The 20000-nt window shown below is 49.3% G+C and overlaps 1 protein-coding gene across 7 annotated transcripts in view; it reads left to right on the top strand.

Annotated features, from left to right (window-relative positions):
• myo18ab (myosin XVIIIA b) overlaps positions 1 to 20000 on the top strand; it is a 121025-nt gene that overhangs the window by 32993 nt on the left and 68032 nt on the right. For 5 of the 7 annotated variants that reach the window (XM_062553165.1, XM_062553164.1, XM_062553163.1 and 2 more), the window contains exons 3-7: positions 14460 to 14547; positions 14766 to 14872; positions 16436 to 16612; positions 17488 to 17698; positions 19945 to 20000. The exon at positions 19945 to 20000 is cut by the window's right edge and continues 87 nt beyond it. In XM_062553165.1, the coding sequence (XP_062409149.1) occupies positions 14460 to 14547; positions 14766 to 14872; positions 16436 to 16612; positions 17488 to 17698; positions 19945 to 20000 (639 nt within the window). Of the gene's footprint in view, positions 1 to 510; positions 652 to 9603; positions 9686 to 12588; positions 12655 to 14459; positions 14548 to 14765; positions 14873 to 16435; positions 16613 to 17487; positions 17699 to 19944 lie in introns of those variants that run through there. The other 2 variants (XM_062553166.1, XM_062553162.1) reach the window with 2 other exon arrangements.

Genomic DNA, 20000 nt, shown 5'->3' with positions numbered 1-20000 from the left:
CATCAGCATTTTAGCAAACACTTGATTTTTTTCCCCTCCATGTAAGAGGGCAGCACAGAAGGAAGCACTCAGTCCACAGATGACTCTTTCAATGGCCACTTTGTCCTCATGCATGCCAATTCTCTGAGGTTTAAATGCTATGTGGTCTTTTTTGGACCTTCTCTGAATGGTCTCAGTGCTCCCCCGCTTTTTTTTTTTTTGACATTCTGTACTTTTGAGAGCACTGGAAAGTGCTGTTGTGGATGAAATTGGAAAATGGCAAGAGTGAGAATTACCAGCTTTTAGTCTGTGTGGAATGCTGCCTGCATGGAAAAATCATACATAGTCATTCACATACACACACACACACACACACACACACATGCACACACATACACACACACACACACACACTCTCAGGGAAGTGCCAAACCTAGCGTCATTTCCTCAACCCCATCGCACCCCGCTTCTGTTTTTCTCCTCTCTGTCTGCCACTCCTAACGACACAGACCTGGGCGGAAGAGAGACAGCTCAACAGCAGCAGCAACGTCAAAACACGTTAGCATACGCCGCTAGCCACCTACCAAATCTGAACCCACTGAATCAGACCCACACATGTTTGCACATCTGGACCAAACTTACGGCCCGGCAGACCCTCGCAGGACGGCACATGTAAGACTTTATTTTGTTCTCTCTTTTTCTTGTCTTCCTCCTCTCATGGAACCTCTCTCTCCCTCCTCCTCTTCTTCTTCTTCTTCTTCTTCTTCTTCTTCTTCTCGCGCTCTTCTTTGTGGTTCCCTCTCTATTTCTGACTTCTCTGGTTTCCTCTTGCTGCTTCTGCAGCGTTTTCCTTTCGAATTGTTTTTTCAACCTTCCTTAACCCCGAGCCCTTCGTCCATCAGACACCCACACCCGCTCTTAAGCACACACAGCGACACATTCAAACACACGTACACACACACACACACACACACACCGAGTAGTGGCCGGGCACTGACTGACCGGTGTCTGCTTCAGGAGCCACAGGAGAGAAGTAGCAACTGTGGGTGAGTGAGCAGAGACAGTTACGCTGGCTGACTGGCTGATTAGCTGGCTGGCCTCCTGTACTGAATTCTTGGGGGTGGGTGGGGGGCATGAGGAGCTGGTGGTTGCTGCGGTGAGTGTGCTGGGGGCTTATTTTTAGACCCTGTGACCCCCTGTATCACGACAGCTGTCTCCCCTACCACCCCCCCCCCCCTCCCCCCCGTCTATCTGTGCAGCGTCAGGAATAGAGGAACACCCCACCTCCCCACTTCTCTTCCCCCTTCTCTCCTGCCTTTGGCCTATCAGTGAGTCCTTGCGGGTGTGCGACAGGAGGCGAGGGTGACGTGGAAGCTCGCAAACAGGCGCTCTCGGATCTCTCCCTCACTCACCACTATTGGCCTCCATTCTTTTTTCCGTTTTCTGTTCTGGCCCTGGCTGCTGCTCTCTGTGCTCTCCTGGTAAATGCAACACTCCTGTGGATGCTAGGCGAGCTCATTTCAAAAGGAGACCCACGTTGTTGTGGAGAATCTGAGGTAAGGAAGCAGCTCAGCCACCCCTTCCCCAGCGTGGGAATGAGGTGCTTGGGAAAGCTTCTGCCCAAGGGGAGCTATGGAGGTGTTAGCATTAGCGTTAGCAGGCTATCGGGGCTGCCTTAGTGAGGGCCTGGCCCTTGGACACTATTTTTAGTGCTGGGCGAGATGGAGGACAGGGCAAAGTGCTTTAGCACTTGTTTCTGACTGCTTATTTTGTTCAGGGAATGTTGGCTTAGGTGTGTATAGTTGCCTCCCTTTTGGTCATTTAGTCTGAAGTGAAATAGTAGTATAGTAGGGTGTGCTGTGTTGTTTAGCACTGTTAGCGGTGGCCCTAAGATACTTTACATTAGAGCTTGAATGGTTAAGATTTGAGATTGAATGGCATTGTTTGCTCAGCCAGTCTGAGCAGTCATATATTGACAGTGAATGTCTTCTTTTCCATGACCATTGAAAAGGTTGTTGCCATAAATGTCCTACCATTTCACTACTCAAAAGTGATTAAGATATCGTAACCTAAGACTATCAATGCACTCTACTGTCATGAAGAGGGCACACTTGATCCTATGTGGCTGAACAAACATCCTAGTTTCCGTTACTTATGTGTTGATAGTGATAAAAATGCTAGATGTTTCCGGCTCCCTTAGGTACAAGGCAGAGCAGTCAGAGGCTTCTTACAGTTTAGAATGGTGCAATAGATTGAAGTTGGTTGTTCTTTTGGTTAAATTAATTTGAATGCATTGAGGCAAGATTTGACTCTTCCGACTACAGGCTACACCAGTTTATATTTGTCTTTGTGTGCAGCAAGTATCTGGTTTTAAGAGCCACAGTGAAGCAGATTGTGAAAGTGAGTTTCTTTTTGAGGTTTTGATCAGCTGGAGAAGTTAATATTGACTCAGCACACCACAAAGCGTTTGTCTCTTCCCCAATCTCCCCACTGTCCACTGATATCCAGAGCGCCCATGGTGTCTCTTCTCGTCTGCTCTGGCTGTCAGGGGGTTCTTTCCAGACAGCTGGCCAACTGAAAAGTGTGGAGATGTCTGTGCCCTTAACTTTTGGACACCCCTCCTCCTCCCTCTCTCCAGTGCCACATGCTGTTGGAGAGTGTTGGAGTAGTTAAATTTCATCCCTTGGAAAAGCAACAGGTTCTTTCCTCTTGACACATTATTTATTATACTTTTATTACACTCGTCTGTATGTGTGCGTGCAAAATAATATTGCTAGCCATTGCTAGCATTGGTGCATTATCATCCTCCATACCCACGCCAGGCGATCTGAATAGTTTAGGTTCAAATGTATGACAACCTAGGAAGAACAATACAGGCGGAGGTCTGCGCTCTCTGAGTGCTTTTCTAGTTTGTGTTTGTATAGCTCTCCATATCATGTATGTTGCCGTTTATTCTATGTGGGCTAGCCCTCTTTGCGCCCAGGTGGTTCTGCCTTAAAAAAAGCCCAACGCTCAGTATCATAGCCAAGTGTCCACAGATAAGAGCAGGCCCTTTATTTAGCTGCATGCCCCATGAGGAAAGACTGCTGCCCACAGGAGCCATCTGCCAAGCATCTCATGGGCTGTTGCGTGAGGGGCTCAAAACAGGCAGAGGTAGGTGTCTGGGCATGCATTTAGTGGCACAAGTGTGCGGGGTGTGAGGTATTTGTCTACAGTAAACACACTGTGTCAGTAACCGAAACCATCATTGCGTATGTATTGCACTATAGGGCCTTGTTTCTTTTTTCAGTTTTGAACTGGATGGTCGTGGTTTACATTTTCCTCTGGATCATTTGACCAGTGAGGAATTTTTTTTAAGTGAAATTCAAGTTTATTTCAAGATTAATTCTATGAAGAATGACATGTCTGCTGTTGGTTACATAACTGTATTTATATTCTATATATGAACCCTTTTTGTTTGTGAGGTAACTGATTTAATCTTTTGAGTTAATAATATCTCCCATAACTGGATGAAAGCAATTATAGGGTGACCCACATCTGCTGCTGAAACATGAGTGTTCACACAAGTGTATGATAGGGATGGCACACTCTCAAAATGCATCTCTCATGTATGTCCTTTTTATAGTCTTCAGTTTGTTGTGATTGATGACATGTTGACTTGCTACCACCACACAACCCTTGAAAACAAGCCTGCACACTGCAGTTCAGAGTTCAACACTGAGCCATGTTCCATTTAAAATAAACACCTGAGGAGAAGACTAGTAGGAGGAAACTGCGAAAGGAAGAACAAATTTGACAGTGACTTTCAAAACTCAATATGGCCTCAGACAAAGGAGTAGGATAGCATCTGAGGCACGCATACTGTATAAGACTGGTTTGAGGGAAAATAATACAAACGGTGTCAGTGTGTATGAATAGATAAAACATATCTCAAAGTTTAATAAATATTTATTTGTTTATTGTTAATCTGATGCTCCCTGACACACACCCCCCCCCTCCTTTCACCTGTCTCTGTATCACAACACTGTCTGGCTATGTCTGTCTGCTGTGTCAAAAGGGTCTTTGCTGTTCTGAAGATTTGACCAGTGCTGAAGACGGCCATCGTGCCACCGGCTTGTCGGCCTGTCGTCTGTCCATCTTACCCTTCCCTCTCCACCCCTTTCCCTGGCCTAGTGCCACCCTCGTCCACCCAGCGCGGCCCATGACCGGCGACCGACCAACATGGCGTTCTCGTCTCGCTTTTCATTCTGGGAGCAGAAGGAAAGTGCTGGTCAATTTCTCGCACTTTGTCACACTGTGTGAGGGTGGATAACTCGAGTGTTTTGCATGCATGGTGCTAACATTATAGCTCTGAGAGAGGGTCTGCAGTGCACCACCAGTCAATTGCACTTTCTTTGCACTCACAATCTTGGTTTTGATCGCTAATGCATGGTACAATGGACAGTGTGTGTGTGTGTGTGTGTGTGTGGTGGAAAGAGGGAGTAGTTTAAGACGCCGTACTTTGAACATTGTGAGGAGATACTAACTTCTTCACGTCGACAGACTCTCACTGCTTGACCACTCAGCCAAATGATCCCATCACTCAAAATATGACCAATGGGAAATGATAATTATAGTACAGTAGCTATATAAGGACCGTGTTTAAAGGGGATATTCCCATGATACGGTTTGTTGCTGAGCTGGTTACTGTCCATAGTTCAGATACTCATATCAGAGTTGGTTGTTTTTGTTGCATACAATGTATTAACATACTGTACAATGGAAATGAGTTGGCCTCTCACAGCATGAAACATGCATGGATTTGGTGTGCCGTGTGCAGCACCACTGTTGTTTGTTTATGGAGCAGAAATGTGACTTTTCCCCTTTTCACATCAATAGGTCAAAGAGGAGGTCAAGCCCAAGGCCTCAAAAGACAGCGTAAGTGTCTGTGTTGGACCTCTTTGGGATGGGTGCTGAACAAATAAAATTGGAGCATTGTTGTATTGTAGACCTAGTCTGCCTGGTAACTTGAGTTTTGGAACCTGCATCGAGTACAGTTAGAAATGCTATAGATGGTGTTTGTCAACCTTTGGTGTTTGTCAACCTTCAAATTTAGACATAACAATGGAAGAACTTGTTTATGTTTCTATAGACTTAGCCATGCCATAGATTGTGACTAGGTGAATTCCAAAGGCTAGCTTCAGCTTCTTTAGCCTTGTGTTGTAATCTTTTCTGAGGTAATGATATTTGCTGTACTGTGTGATGTGCTACATACTGTATCTGTATGTTTGATATGCACACCCCACTGCCCAGCTGTCTGTGCCTAAGCCATAAAGGCAGACACATAAACGGTCTACCAGTGGGAAGTGTGTCACAGCGTGGCCATAGCTGAACCCTTTAGCAGCGGGCAACTCAAGGGCAAACTGTCAAGCCAGTCCTTTAAGCCCTCATTGTAAAGCGGACAGCGCAGTGCCCGTCCGAGTACCTGGCATTGTCCCAGACAGGAGATGCCCAATTACTCTTCTCCTCCAGCTCAGCTGAGAGCACAGGAATGTTAATCTTTTCAATCCGCCGTGGGATTTACAATGAGGTACTCTGATGAGACCAGGTGGAGAGGGGAGAGAGTGTCACTTAAGTACTGTTTAAAGGTGGGTGTTAGCTGTAACGAGCCAGTGGTTATAGGGCAGGGAAAGGTGTGTGTTACTTTAGCATGATGGCTTACTGCATTCCTGATGGGTGACTGAGTAGTGAGTAAGGGAAAAGGGCCTCATACCAGCAGGCTGTAAGCAGTCTGAATGAGGAGGTCCTGATTTTGGTGGTAGTGGTATGGTTGACCTGCCCCCTCATTGCATGCACCCCCTGAGATCTCATACCTATCAGAGTAGGCTTACACATTTAGAGGAGTTGTAGCATGTCATCACTTCTGTTGGGTTCATATTCTATTTCTCACGACTTGCCTAAGAGAGGCATGGAGTGTTATTTCAAGCCTTTGGACTGTTGCAGTGTAGTAATAGCATACTGTAGGTACTGTATGACACTCTTGGTTGAGCTGAGGGCTGAGATGAAATGTCACTGTGTGAGAGAGGTTGCGAGGGTTGCCCCACTTTTGTGGTCATGCTTCAGCGTGAAGTGGTCCTTACTGAGGCGAGTTGAGCGCAGCCCGACTCTCACTGGCACCTTTGCTATCTCTCAGCACACTTCGCTAGTTCAGCAAGGAGAGGAAATGGAGGGGGTAAAGGCATGTGCCCCCCCCCCCCCCCCCCCCCCATCACCCAACTCTTTCATTCACAGAGGTTTGTTTTTGGTCATATTTGGGTCAAGCTCCGTGTAAGAGCTGGTGATATTGAAGGCCTGGACACCTCTGTGGCTCTCCGCTGGCATGTGTCTGCTGTGGCTCTGTGCCATGGCCTGTGTGAGGGTATTAAGGGTATTAAGGGTGTTTGATGCTTTCACTTTGTGTCTGGCTAAGTGCTATTAGTTTGCTCAATTCACCCATTGATTATCGGCACCTCAGAAATCTTTTATCTCTTTAAGTTGTCATCACATTGTAAGGATAGTTAAATCCTCATGTTACCTTTATCGATGTGCCTCCAGTGAAGGCCAAGCTAACGACCAGAGCTCTGTGGTTTAATAATGCATGAAACAGACTGAATCAGACACATACAAACTCTCTCTGTGCTTAATCAGGCTTATCGGCCATGTTTCAAATGAATGAGGCAGTGCAGAGCCTTGTGTCGCAGAGGTACTTGCTGCCACCTGCTCGCGGTTTCAGGAACACCATGTGTCAAAAGCTGTGCAGAGATGAATGTGTTGATTGGCAGTTGCTGTAATGTATTTTCACAGTTGTTGGGCAGGTCTTAGAAAGGCTGCTGTAATGATTTTCCCCCTCTCTTCTTTACTCCCACTCCCACTGATGAGTTTGCCTTGTTTTGCTCCTTCTCTTTGCGAGCAGTCTGACAGCGATGGCAGTCTGAGCAGTCGCACCCAGTCAGTTCCTAACCTAGAGCCTGGCAGAGGGCTGCTGCGTGCCACGAGCCCCCCGCCTTCTCAGGAGGCCCCAGGTCAGGATAGGCAGCGAATGAGGAGCCCCTCGCCCAATAGGATGAGGCCCACGTCACTCAAGAGCACTGAACCGCCCAGGATGCCTGATCGCTTTAGGAGTCCTGAGACAGCCAGAGCACCTAGGGGTTCTGAGCCGGTGCTTAACGGGGACAGCAAGTCCAATGGCACACTCAATGGAACTGTCAAACCAGTCAGTGCCAGCCAGCCAGAACTTACCGAGGACCAGGGTTTGACCCGCAAGAAGGTTGTGAAGGTGGTGCGGCGGGTGGTGAGAAGAGTCTTACCGCAAGAGGACGACAGTTCAAGTACTCCATCCGGTGCTGCTCAGTCAGTAAACAAACCCAACCCCTTTGAGCTGGTCAAATCGGCCCCTGAGCTGTCCAAGCCTGCTGCTTTGCCAGCCAAATTAACAGCCCCAGTGTCTGTACCCAAAGCGGTCAAACCCATGTTCTCTTTCAAACATGACACCATTAAGCAGGAGGAGAAAGACGACATTTCGGCCGGCCTAGCCAGCCTGATGGGACGCGGCCGACTCCGGGATCCCCGCCCGCGATTACGCAAAGAGGAGCCACCTGAAAAAGATGAAGAGCAGAAAGAGCAGAAAACTGAGGAGAAGGTAGTGGAAAAAGAGGCTGTGAAGCCAGCTCAGGAGAGAGCTGTGCCAAAGACTGTAGGAAACGTGGCAAAACAGGAAGAGAAGTCTACCCCAGCGACGACTGCAGTGTCTACCAGCCCGCCTGCGACTAGTTCTGCTCCACCAAGGTCTGTCTTCTCTCCCATTCCTGGATTTATCCCTGCACCCAGACCTTACTCCTTGGCCCCACCACCAGGATTCACTCCTGTCCCCAAACCTGCACCTACAGGCCCATCGATTGTGCCTGCTACTAAACCTCCAACCCCACCTGCAGGGTTCATTCCAGCCGCCAAACCCTCTACGGTCACCACCGACTCAACAACGGTGTCCGCTGCATCCAAGACTACGATGGCCGCCGCAAAATCACCTACAACTTCATCTGTCTCAGCATCTAAACCTGCTGCTGTCTCCACAACCGCTCCAACTGCTGCTGCATCTAAACCTACCGCTACCCCAGCGCCGGCATCATCCGTTTCTGCTCCGAAACTTACCACTACTCCGGCAGTGGCACCAACTGCACCTAAACTCAGCGCTGCTGCAACTGCCTCCAAACCCACTACCACCGCTGCCACCCCCGGCAGCAGCACCAGCACTACATCATCGGCCGGGTCTGTGATCGCCTCCAGACCCACTCCCCCAGCCGGGTTTGTTCCAGCGCTCAAACTGCCCCCTCTCTCCCCTCCTGCTGGTTTCGTTCCAGCGCCCAGAGCAAGCCCCATGTCTCCGCCGCCTGGATTTGTCCCTGTCTCCAGACAGCCTGCTGCGAAGAAACCAGAGGTACAGCTTGCACCTCACACGCATGGGCTGATAAAACTCTCACTCTGCGTGAAACCTGGACATAAATCAATAAAGCATGGTTTTGGAAAACTCCCCTGTGGAGTCACCAGCATTAACCTGTGTGGTGTCTCGGTGTGTATGTGTGTGTGATCAGTAGTAGTGCTAACATCACTCACCTCCCAAAAACGTGTGTGCTGTGTTTTTTTGTTTGTTTGTAAGACGGCAGAGCTCTAATCACATCTTCTTTAGAACTCACGGTACTGCAGTGACCGGTTTTCTGCTCCGGAATGCGATAATTGTTGGGGAAAACTCCATGTGGTCGCTCAGCTCTCTTTAAAGTGTGCTTTAGCACATGGCTCTTAGCTTTGTTTTGTGTGCCGCTCTGAGCCCATCCCTGAGCTCCTGCTGGGATTGCCTGGTCACACACACGTCCCCTCCAGTCTTTCCTTGAGTCCTCCTGGGGGTTCCCTTTGAGACAGCATGGCCAGTCTAAATGAGCTTGGCGTCCCTTTAAACACGCAGACTCGGGACAGCCATTCGAGATGTGGTTGGTGGTTGTTGATGTTGTAAGGGATCCGCAGCGAGGTCGGGGATGGGGTGTGTGTGTGTGTGTGTTTTTGTGTGTTTGTGTGTGTGTGTTGGGTATCTGGAGAGAAGAGGGAGCAAAAGGGGATGTGGTTTCCTTAGCGACTCATGGGGCCAATTACTGATGCCCACCTCGTCTCCCGAGTAAGAGTTGTGTAAAATTGCCTGGCTTGGGTTGAGAGCGGTACACAACTTAATGAATGGCAGATACAGCTTGATGCAGTTTCTGTTTGCACCACTTTTCTCCCCTGTTGGCATTCCTCTTGGGTGCCACATTGTGGCTTTCACTGAAGTGTATCAAAAGCTGACCACAGTAGCCACACAAGCGAGTGCCATTGGACTTTATTTTTTGCGCTGGAGTTTGCCTTGTGTTTTTCGTCATTAAAAATGCCCCGTGTTGTAGCATTGCATGGTAGTGTGGTCTACTAAGCCTCTCTGGGATTTGCTTTCTGAGTGCTCATGACAGAAGATTTTAACTTCTGTCCCACTTTGTGATTGTGAATATACTGCACTATGTATGTGTGGTCGTTTGTGTCTTGTATGTTTTTTTTTGCGTGGTGTTTGAAGGTGAAGAAAACACCAACGTTGTCCTCAGCCCTGGCTGGGAAGCCCGCACTTGCCACCCTTTCTAAAGTTTCTTCGTCTCCGTCTGTCACTGCGAGTCCGAAGGTGTGTGTCTTTGCATGTGTGTGAGTTTGTGCCCGCTGTAGTCACAGTGCCGCTTTGCATTTGGCAGACCAATGTGCAAACATGTATCACTGCAGGTATGTTCAGTTAAATCACCTACTGTAGAATCCTGTCGGTAATATAACAGATGCTGCTTTACTCTGCTATGCGTAGGAAACAGAAGCAGCAGATTAACACTTTTAGCTAACTTGTCTGGTGTTTGGCCACAGATCACTTTACAGCTTTCCCTTTTGGTAATTTGACCTGTAGGTGGCGCCGCTGAGTCCCACTGAAGAAGCTCAGAGACGCCTCGAAAGGATCTTCAATGCACCTGTAATTTCCAGCCGTTTTGTGGCCCTCCATCCCCTCTCTCTTGTCCCTGTTTGCTCTCTCTCTCTCTCTCTGTTCTGCTGTGCAGTCCTGTACAGAACTTTAACGACCTTAACCTTCTGGTTCCCCTTTACCCACAACCTATTAGGCAGACACCTAAACTGCATGGGAGATGTCACACACACACACACACACAAACATGCACGCAAGCACACACAGACACACACAAACATTCACGCAAGCACACACACACACACACACACACACACACACACACACACACACACACCCTCATGCACAAACACATTCTTTCTTCATGCCACACATTCTTCACCCTGTGCAGCTGAATGAACAGTAAACATGATTAGGGTGCTCCACGCCTGTCAGAGCAGCTGTTGTTTTAACCCAAATAGACTGTAATTCAGTTCGATTGCATCATAACTGGAATGACCACGTGGAGTAGTCACGACGCTAACCCTGACCATGTGCTAATCACACTGTGACATTGACTTTTGGGATGATTTTAGGACAACACCGCATTCTGTATCACAACATCCAACTGCTCTCTCTGTGTTTGTCCCAGATGAACGTACTCCCTCACAATTTCCATGTGTCACTCAACTTTGCCATATCACACTTTGTCCTTTCGACTTGTTTGTCTCTCTCATATCTTTTCTCTGTTTCCTCACTTCCTTTCTTTCTGTCACTCTTCACTCTTCAAGTTCTTCTTTCCTTCACTTCTTTCCTTCCTTCTATCTTTCTCTCTCGTGTTCCGTTGTCAGTGTAGCACCCTGACAGGTACCACCTCCTGCACTTCAGAGGCATGCCCACTAATGACCACTGTATCACCATCTGCTCATTGTCATCTATGCCATCTCTCTTGAGTTCTGCCTTCTCTTTTTTTGTTGTTATTGCTATGTCTCACCTGTCCATGTTTCTCATCTCTGTCTCTCTCTCTCTCCTCTTTCTTTCTCTCTTGCCTGCTGCTTCTTGGCTGCTGCTATGGCTGTTATTTGCCATACTCTAGCTGGAGCCGGTGGCCCCTGCTCCGGCCCCCACACAGGTACCGTGTCCATCTGGGGAAGCCCCCGCGCAGCCTGCCCACCCCCTCTCTTCCTCCTCTCCCCTCGGCTTGGCCGGAGTGTGCGCTCGAGTAGCCTGCTGGAGCGTAAGCGTCAGACCCTACTATTAACTACCTCTCCTGTCTCTCTACCCCCCTCCTCACCCTGCAACGTCTGTGTTGGTGTCTCATATTGCCCCCCCCCCCCACCCCTCCAATCTCATTTGCTGTGATGGGGCTGTGGCCTTCAGTACCAGATTTTCAAAGGCAAACGTGACTGAGAACCAATCTTGTACTGGAATGTCCCATTTTTGTTTGGACGCCTTCCTCTCCCCTAACCTTAAACAACCTGGTGCATGGTTCGCCACATGTTTGGTTTATCCTCCCCGCATGTGTTGGTTGGTATTGTGTGGGCCCGTGGTCCCCTTCTCTGGCGGGCATGGCTTGTTGTCTGTGCTGTGCGGTGACTACACCGGCGTGTCTGGTGTCCCGTGCGGAGTATGGAGGCTGCTGGCGAACAGGACTGTGATTTACGAGCGTCAGGTGTTTGTGCCTCACAGGCTTTTTCAGGCTCCATTTATGACTGTTCCATATCATTATGCCTACCTCATATCACCGACATAGACAATTACCACACTTCTTACTCATCGCGGTGTCTCAACTTTCCCAGTGAAGTTTAACCCACTTTCCCGACTTTCCCAACACTGGATTTTTTTTTTTAGACTTTCATGCCACCAGGGCCTATTGCCAAACGTTTGTTGTGATGTCTATATCACCTGCCCTTATATGTTGAAGTGAAATGAGGTATGTCTCGTGTGCCAGCTATGAATATTACTGATGCCTTAATAGACGTTTGCAGATCCCCCGTGCCCGGAATGCCGAATGGAATGCTGAACCAAAAGGATCTCTTTCCTGTGTCACATGCTCTTTTCCTTCCATGCAGGTTTCATCCCAGTGCCTTACTCTGTTCTGTCGCTGTCTCGCTTTTCTGCCTCGGTTCATGCAGCGTAGCACGTCTGCGTTCCCCATAGTAGGGCTGCGCGATTATGGTACAAATTAATCAGGATTATGTTGGTCAGTATTGACACCAGGATTATTTAACACAATTACTCAATGATTTTGGAAAGATTGATTTTCTATTAAATTAAAAGAAACATAATAGTTGATTAAATGTATATTTTAATTCAGCTGAAAAACATAAAAAATGCATGCAAAAAAAAGCAGCAGTTAAAGCAAAGGGCGCACTGAATTTATTGCTCATTACAAAATGAAAGCATTGTTGCAAAACAGAATGCAGCGATAATTGGTTTATTTTTTATTATATTGTTTTCATAACCATTGGACGTCATAATTGACATTTAATCGATTAGTTTGATAGATCGCACAGCCCTACTCCATAGTTGTGCAGTGTGTGTGGGTGTGGATCTAAAAGACCAATCTCTTTCTCTGTCTCTCTCTGTCTCTGTGCGTATCTCTAATTGTGTTGTTGCTTCCCACCCCTCGCCTGCCCTCCCAGGCTCAGGTGGAGGAGGACCCTGTGGCCATCCTACAGGCAGCCCATGCTGCCGCCGCTCAACCTAAGGTCTGGCGTGTGCTGTGCGCTGCTGTGCTGTGCTGTGTCTGTGTCTGTGGCGTGCTGTGTGTGCCTGTTCCTGTGTGTGTTGCACATCACCCCTCTCCTATTAGAAGAGCCATGTCATGTCACTCACTCTTGCCCTGTATGTGCGTGTGTGTGTGTGGGTGTGTGTTTTCACAGTTTCTGTGTAGCGCTCGACACTTGACCCATGCACACCCCTACCACTAAGTGTCAGTTGTGAAACTGTGATGACTAAGAAAGCTTGCAAGCGCACAGGGCAGCTTTAGAATTCACAACGCTGTTCATTTAGACCAAGCCTTCAGACGTGATCTTCAAGCCTGCCCTTAGCATAATTTATTTCATTCCAGCCATTCTGGTAATTGGACCCAGGCGACTGCTTAATGTCCTGGTGATGGATGCAGCAGATTGGAAGCACAGAATGTTGGAATGAAAAAAAAACAAATGCTGGCCAGGTGTGCTTGAACAGACCTGTGCCAGTTATCACACGTTTTAGTCATTTGGCTCAGTCTCTTATGAGAGCAGAAATAGTGGAGAATTTGTTGCACCTCTCATGTGAAGGACTACCTGAAAGGTGTTCAGATTCAGCACTTAGGCATAAGATGGCCTGCAATGTTCTGCAGTGTTTTGTTCATGTTGTGTGGAATCATTTCTACACCGTTTACTCATCCGCGCGTGTGTGTGTGTGTGTGTGTGTGTGTGTGTGTGTGTGTGTGTGTGTGTGTGTGTGTGTGTGTGTGTGTGTGTGTGTGTGTGTGTGTGTGTGTGTGTGTGTGTGTGTGTGTGTGTGTGTGTGTGTGTGTGTGTGTGTGTGTGTGTGTGTGTGTTTGTTTGGAGTGTTCTTGCCGTAACTCAACCCGTGTGTTTGTGTGTTTGTGCCCTTTTCAGTGTGAAACTGAAACCCATTTGTCCCACATCACATCACACTGCCCATAAAAACACCCCCCCTGCCTGCGTCCGTAGTTGTACGATTTCCCCCTTTCAGACGAGACAGCACTGGCACACACACCCTTTTAGTTTAGCACAAAAACAGTTGTCTGTCTGCCACATGCTGTCATCCGCATGACTCCTCACCCCTTGGGTCCCATCTCGTCCTGCACTCTCCCCACCCTTGGCTGGCCCCCTCTGGGGCGTATCCCCTGGGGCCTCCTGGAGGTGTGGAGTCCGTGGCACTGCGCTGTCTCTGGAAGACCCGGCCAAAAAAAAAAAACGCAACAGCAAGTGCCAGAGTAAGAGTCCGTTCTTCCCCCCGTGCCTTTCCTCTGTGACTTCCAGCCCTTCTAGGCTCCAAGCCAGGCGTCTCAATGGGGGGGGGGGGGAGAGTGCAGTGTGTGGGGACCGTAGTGAGACAAGTGTAGAAAACCAATCTCCTTTTCTCTCTTCATTTCTCACCTCCCGGTTATGCTCGGATGCGCTCAGAGAACCATCCACCTTACCCTGCCTTCTGAGCGCTCACTTCACCGTAGTCAACCCTTCACCCTCCTCCTCCACCCACCACCACCACCACCACCCCCGTCCTCGAGGCTGTCCACCGCCGCGTGCCCAAGAATACTTCACACACCTTGGCACCGGCACGGGCCATCATCTCACTTCACAAATAGCCCCGAGGAGCCGTAGATGGGGGGAGAAAAGCATGGAAGTGCTTCACACAAAGCATGAGGCTCTTGTGTGGTTGGCATGGTGGCCACGTCGCCACGCTGTAGCAGAGGGGGGGCGCAGATGGTAGCGCCCCCCAACCCCCCCCCCTCCAGTGTGTGAACGTGTCTTGACCGTTGTCCCGTCTTCGTCCGCAGGTGAAGACCGAAGAGCAGATCGCCGCGGAGCAGGCATGGTACGGCTCCGAGAAAGTGTGGCTGGTCCACAAGGACGGCTTCTCCCTGGGTGAGTCCACGCTCTTCACATTTATGCCTCATTTATTATGTCCTGTCAATTAAAAAGTAATGATAAACCGTCACATAAATAATAAAAACCCACTCATGAAAAATTTGACAGACATTCCTGTGCTGATGCCATTCCACAAAGCTTGAAAAAGGCCCAGTTCAGTGGAGTTTCATGTTTTGACAGTTTGACTTTTCTGTCCGTCTCTTGTTTGGGTTTAGCTACGCTGCTGAAGACCGAGGCTGGCAGCCTGCCGGAGGGCAAAGTGAAGATCAAACTGGAGCATGACGGGACGGTGCTGGACGTGGACGAGGATGACGTGGAGAAGGTGAGGCAGAGAGAGAGAGAGAGAGAGAGAGAGAGAGAGAGAGAGATGGGGAGAGAGAGAGAGAGAGATGGGGAGAGAGAGAGAGAGAGAGAGACGTGACGAGATGCTGAGTCTGCAGTATGAGTGCAAATGAAGGTCCAGCCATCCCTGCCGGCTGTTGATGCTGCTTGTGTACTGAAGGCTGTGTCCTCCCCAGGCGCATGGTGGGTGTGGGTGTGTGTGGGTGGGTGGGTTGGTGAGAAAATGCTTACACACTACCCATTTTCTTGCAATGTGTGTTTGTATATACTCTACACACTTGCTTATGTGTGTGTGTGTCTGTGTATGTGTATGTCTGTCTGTGTGTGTGGGTAAATGCTTACACACTCTACACATGTCCCTGTGGGTGTGTATTTGTGTACATATAGACTCTACACACTTGCTGATGTGTGTGTGTGTGTGTGTGTGTGTGTGTGTGTGCTTGTGTGTGTGTACATACACTCTGTAACATGCTTGTTTATGTGTGTGTGTGTGTGTGTGTGTGTGTGTGTGTGTGTGTGTGTGTGTGTGTGTGTGTGTGTGTGTGCATACACTCTGTACATGCTTGTGTATGTGTGTGGGGGAGAAGTCAGAACACGCTGCCCTAGCTGGCAGTGTCGTCCTCACCTGTCAGCGTACGTGTTGCAGCAGGCCCGCAGCAGAGCAGCACCGATGGGCACTGGGGAAGGACAGGGGGGAGGGGGTGAGGTAGGGAGGGAGGGGAGGGGAACTCGGAGAACGATGGGATAGGGGAAGATGGACGAGAGGGGTCACGCAATGACAGGTGAGCCGAGGCCGGCCAAGCTTTGGGGTGATTCTCGCACTGACACGCACCTGCTCCGCGGCTCCCGAGCCCCCTTTTTTGGGATGCCAGCGTTTTGGCAGGAGAGATTGAAACCTGCGTGTGCCCTGCTGTTTGATAGTCCTTGATGAAGGAGCATCTGCTGCGTGGGGGTCTGGGTGGAGAGAGCTACTCTGGGGCCACAGCAAAGTCATTCAACTTGGATTTGAAGCAGAAGACAGGGGGGGAAAAAAATAGACGTAATGCGATTCTCTTTAATTGATATGCGGTTTGACTTTCAATCAGATGTTTGATTAGGAAAGTGCAACGCTGGACCCCAGCGTGGAGGGCGTCTGCTTTAATTGCATCAAGACTTGGCACCAAGTTTGAGCGCCAGCGACTCGTGCATATTAATTACCAGTGTGCACTTGTGCAATATCTCCCTCCGCTCCTCTCTCAGATTAGAGCGCTGATCAGCCAGGCTCACAGCAGGTCATCCACAGCTCAGTGTGCACTCTACATTTAAACACACACTTTTTCGAAAGTGCACTTGAAGTTCACAGAGAACTTATTGTGGGCCTTGTTTGGACTATGTGAATAGTTTGGAGTGCAGGAAAAGTAGTTCAGTTGTGAATTCAGATGCTTAAGTTTTTCATATTTGGTATGCGGCAGGTTTATAAAGGTTAAACTAAAGTAAAGTTGAAGTAACGTGAAAGCAGGCTGCATCTTTGGGATTTAATGATGGTGGTTGTTTTTCCCTCCAGGCAAACCCTCCGTCGTTTGACCGCTCAGAGGACCTGGCGTCGCTGCTGTACCTGAACGAGTCCAGCGTCATGCACACCTTGCGCCAGCGCTACGGGGGCAACCTCATCCACACCCACGCCGGGCCCAACATGGTGGTCATCAACCCCATCAGCGCCCCCTCCATGTACTCCGAGAAGGTGAGCTCACCTGGACCGCCAAACACTCCTTTTCCTGCCATAGGTCACTTGCATGAATAAGCTAGATGTGTCAGACAAAAATGTCAAAGCATGATTTATTTGAATATATCAACATATATTTACATATTGTGTGATTTTAGCACTACAGTCCATTCCCAGTCACACATTTGGATGATATTTCTAGAAAGAGCTGTCGATGGTCTGTTGATATACTGTACATCCATTTCTGTGGCCTTCCGAAATGGCCGCACTCAGATACACCCCCTCAGCTGCAGGCCTGGCAATGTCTTCCATAAAGCAGATTGTAATTGACATAAAATGCTCTTTAGGATTCATAGCCTCGGCTGGACTCTGCATGGCAGGCATCGATCATAATTCAATTAGGCCGCATTAAGATTATGATGGGGGGGTGATTTGGTGCTAATGGCTAATGCTGCTCCGGAAAGGATGGCAGATATGAGGGGGGACCTTATTGACACCAGGCTGCTCTTCTTTAACGGCTGCCCTCCAGGCCTCCTTCTAACTGGCCCACAAATCAGAGGGGTTGTTGACAGAGGGCCCATTTATAGCTCCAAATCCTACAGAAATCAATGCAATTATGTTTAATAGTCAGACAGTCCCTGCCAATCCAGCGCCAGCTTTTTATGCTTAATGTTATAGTCTGCGGCAATGACTCAGCCCGCTGAAGACTCGAGATTGCCAAAATATTTATGAGGCTTGGAGTATCTCCGTATGAAAAAATAAAAACTGCTATCTCAGAATTTTTGACCGTACATTTCCATAAACAATATTTTCTGTTTCTCACTCTTTCTCCTGTATCATTCTCTATCTTCTCCTCCTTATCTCTCCTCTCTGCCCCGCTCGCTCGCTCTCAGGTCATGCACATGTTTAAGGGTTGTCGGCGGGAGGACACGGCCCCTCACATCTACGCCGTGGCGCAGTCGGCCTACCGCAACCTGCTGACCACGCGCCAGGACCAGTCCATCGTGCTGCTGGGCAAGAGTGGCAGTGGCAAGACCACCAACTGCCAACACCTGGTGCAGTACCTGGTCTCCATCGCTGGCAGCACTGGCAAGATCTTCTCAGGTAGGGGAGACATAATTAGCCATACAGTACACCAAATCATTTGTATTCCCTGGTACTTAAGTCTTTTCACATTTTAGAAAAGTGGAGGTACAGTATGAGATACCGTCACAGGAATAAACTGCACAAGTGAGATGTTTCCTCGCGAGAAAAGACACCACATCTGTCTGTGGCTTCTTCATGTTGACGTTGAGCAACTTTTTGAAGAGTTGGAACCGCTGCTTTCAGATGGATTTTGTATTTCCTTTTTGATCAAAGCAGGAAATCGAGAGAGGTCTGTCTGCGAGGGGAAGCCGCTTGAATGTCAGTTTGCGGCTGAACGACTACAGTACAGTGGTGGCTCCTCTACTGTCCTCTCCCTGCTCCCTGCTCTACTCCCCCACAGCTGATCTGATTACCGCGTGGGCCTGGGTTAAGCCTCAGCGCCCAGCAGGGGATCTCGAGGGGGTTTTGGCGCGGTCGGCAGGGCGCGGGGTTTTCGAGCGTTCCACCATCACCACCATCTCCGCGGCCACCTCCGCCGCCCTCGCTACACGCTCATCTCTGCGTCCGCGACCGCTCGCGCAGGAGCCGAGGCTTACGCGGATTAAACTCACCCTCCTAAGTGGCGTTCGTTAAGGATCGGCTATCTGGAAGCATTTAGGAGATAATAAGAGCGCGCTGCTCCCCGTCTCTTTGAAGCGGCGAGCGTCTCTTTCTCTCGCGCCGCTCTGATGTGCAAAGCCCCTTTGAGCTCTGGAGGGCTCTGTGTCAGAAGTGCGGAGATGAGTTTCTCATTGTGGGAGCCGCGTTCATTTGTTTTGTGGCGGTTAACATTCCGTGCATCCCAAATTGGCGTTTTGAGCGTGTTAAGTGGGCTCTGTGGTCTGATTGTGTCTCCTTCATTAAGGCGTTGAGGGTGCGCGCGGACACCTCCTTGGACTGTAAATGAAGAGCAGTGGCTTTGGCAGGGGGGGGGGAGGGGGGGGTTGCTGCCAACGTGAGGGGAAGTAGAGGCGCTCTCTCCTCTCCCAGGCCAGTCAGAGCCGCTCCATTGCACCAGGAGAGCTCCAAACGGTTGGACCAGTCGGTCACCCTTTTGTTTGCCAGCCACCCACCATAAATCCATTCACACAGGCAGTGCTGATGCCAGGAGTGTGTGTGTGTGTGTGTGTGTGTGTGTGTGTTTGGAGGGGGAGGGGGCTGTGATGGTATGTTTATGTGTTGTGTGATTATTTGTGTGTGTGTGTGTGTGTGTGTGTGTGTGTGTGTGTGTGTGTGTGTGTGTGTGAGAGAGAGAGAGAGAGACCGAGAAAGAGATTTTCTCTTTGGAATGGATGTGTGTGTATGTAAAAGTTTGTGTGTCTTGGCTGCCTGTGTGTATATGAATGTGTGTGTGTGTGTGTGTGTGTGTGTGTGTGTGTATGAGTGTGTGGCCCACCACTGCGGAGCTAGGTCTCCGTTCAGCGTCCTCACTGGCAGTCGGCCTCGACGCGGGCTGGCTTGGCCGGATCAATGGCTATTGGCTGCCCACAAGCTAGGGGGAAAAGAGGGAGGGCGCGTGATGGATGAGCAGCATAGCTAACGACGCGCACGGGAGCGGCGCGCTAATTAGCCCCAGCTTATCAAAGCCTGCTCAGCAGCCTCTTAGCCGTAATGGGCTAACGACAGCTATGGGCCTGATCAACTGTACCATTAAAGATGCCAAGATCCTATCTGGACGACATGTTCATCTGTCCGGCGAATGCCCGCCACCAGCCATCAGGCATCTCCTGTCCACTGGCCTGCGACCACGGCGTTTGGCAGCAGCGGATAGACAAGCGCTTTGACATATGAACAGCCAATCAAGGGACATTCACTAGCTCTTGTCTTGGCCCTTGTCCCCTGTGAAGGACAGTTTTAGTGGCCTGCCAGTGTCTGGAGGAGAGGGTCCGTTAAGGGCCTCGTGTTTTATTGAAAGCACACCACCATCACTATGCACTACTGTCAGGAGATCAGTGGTTTGATAAGATGAAGTGTCTTTGTAGACTACCAGAGGTCTGACCAATTGAACGGACACAGTGTCCATCCTTTTTTGTCATCTCTCTGCAAAAACTGTGTTGTGGAATGTGGATAGAATTATGCTTCTTGCGTGCGCTGCTAAACTGTTTATCCAGATGTTTGGTTTCAAATCTGCATATTTTACCTGCTTTGTCAACCACACGCTGAGAGAATTCCGAACCCGGTGTTCCAAAACCCCTGTTCCAAAACCCCTCTGTGTGTCTCTCCAGCGGAGAAATGGCAGGCAGTCTACACCATCCTGGAGGCCTTCGGGAACAGCGCCACG

This window comes from Sardina pilchardus, chromosome 13 (genome assembly GCF_963854185.1).
Source record: "Sardina pilchardus chromosome 13, fSarPil1.1, whole genome shotgun sequence".
NCBI lineage: Eukaryota > Metazoa > Chordata > Actinopteri > Clupeiformes > Clupeidae > Sardina > Sardina pilchardus.
This window is presented reverse-complemented; position numbering and strand designations above follow the sequence as displayed.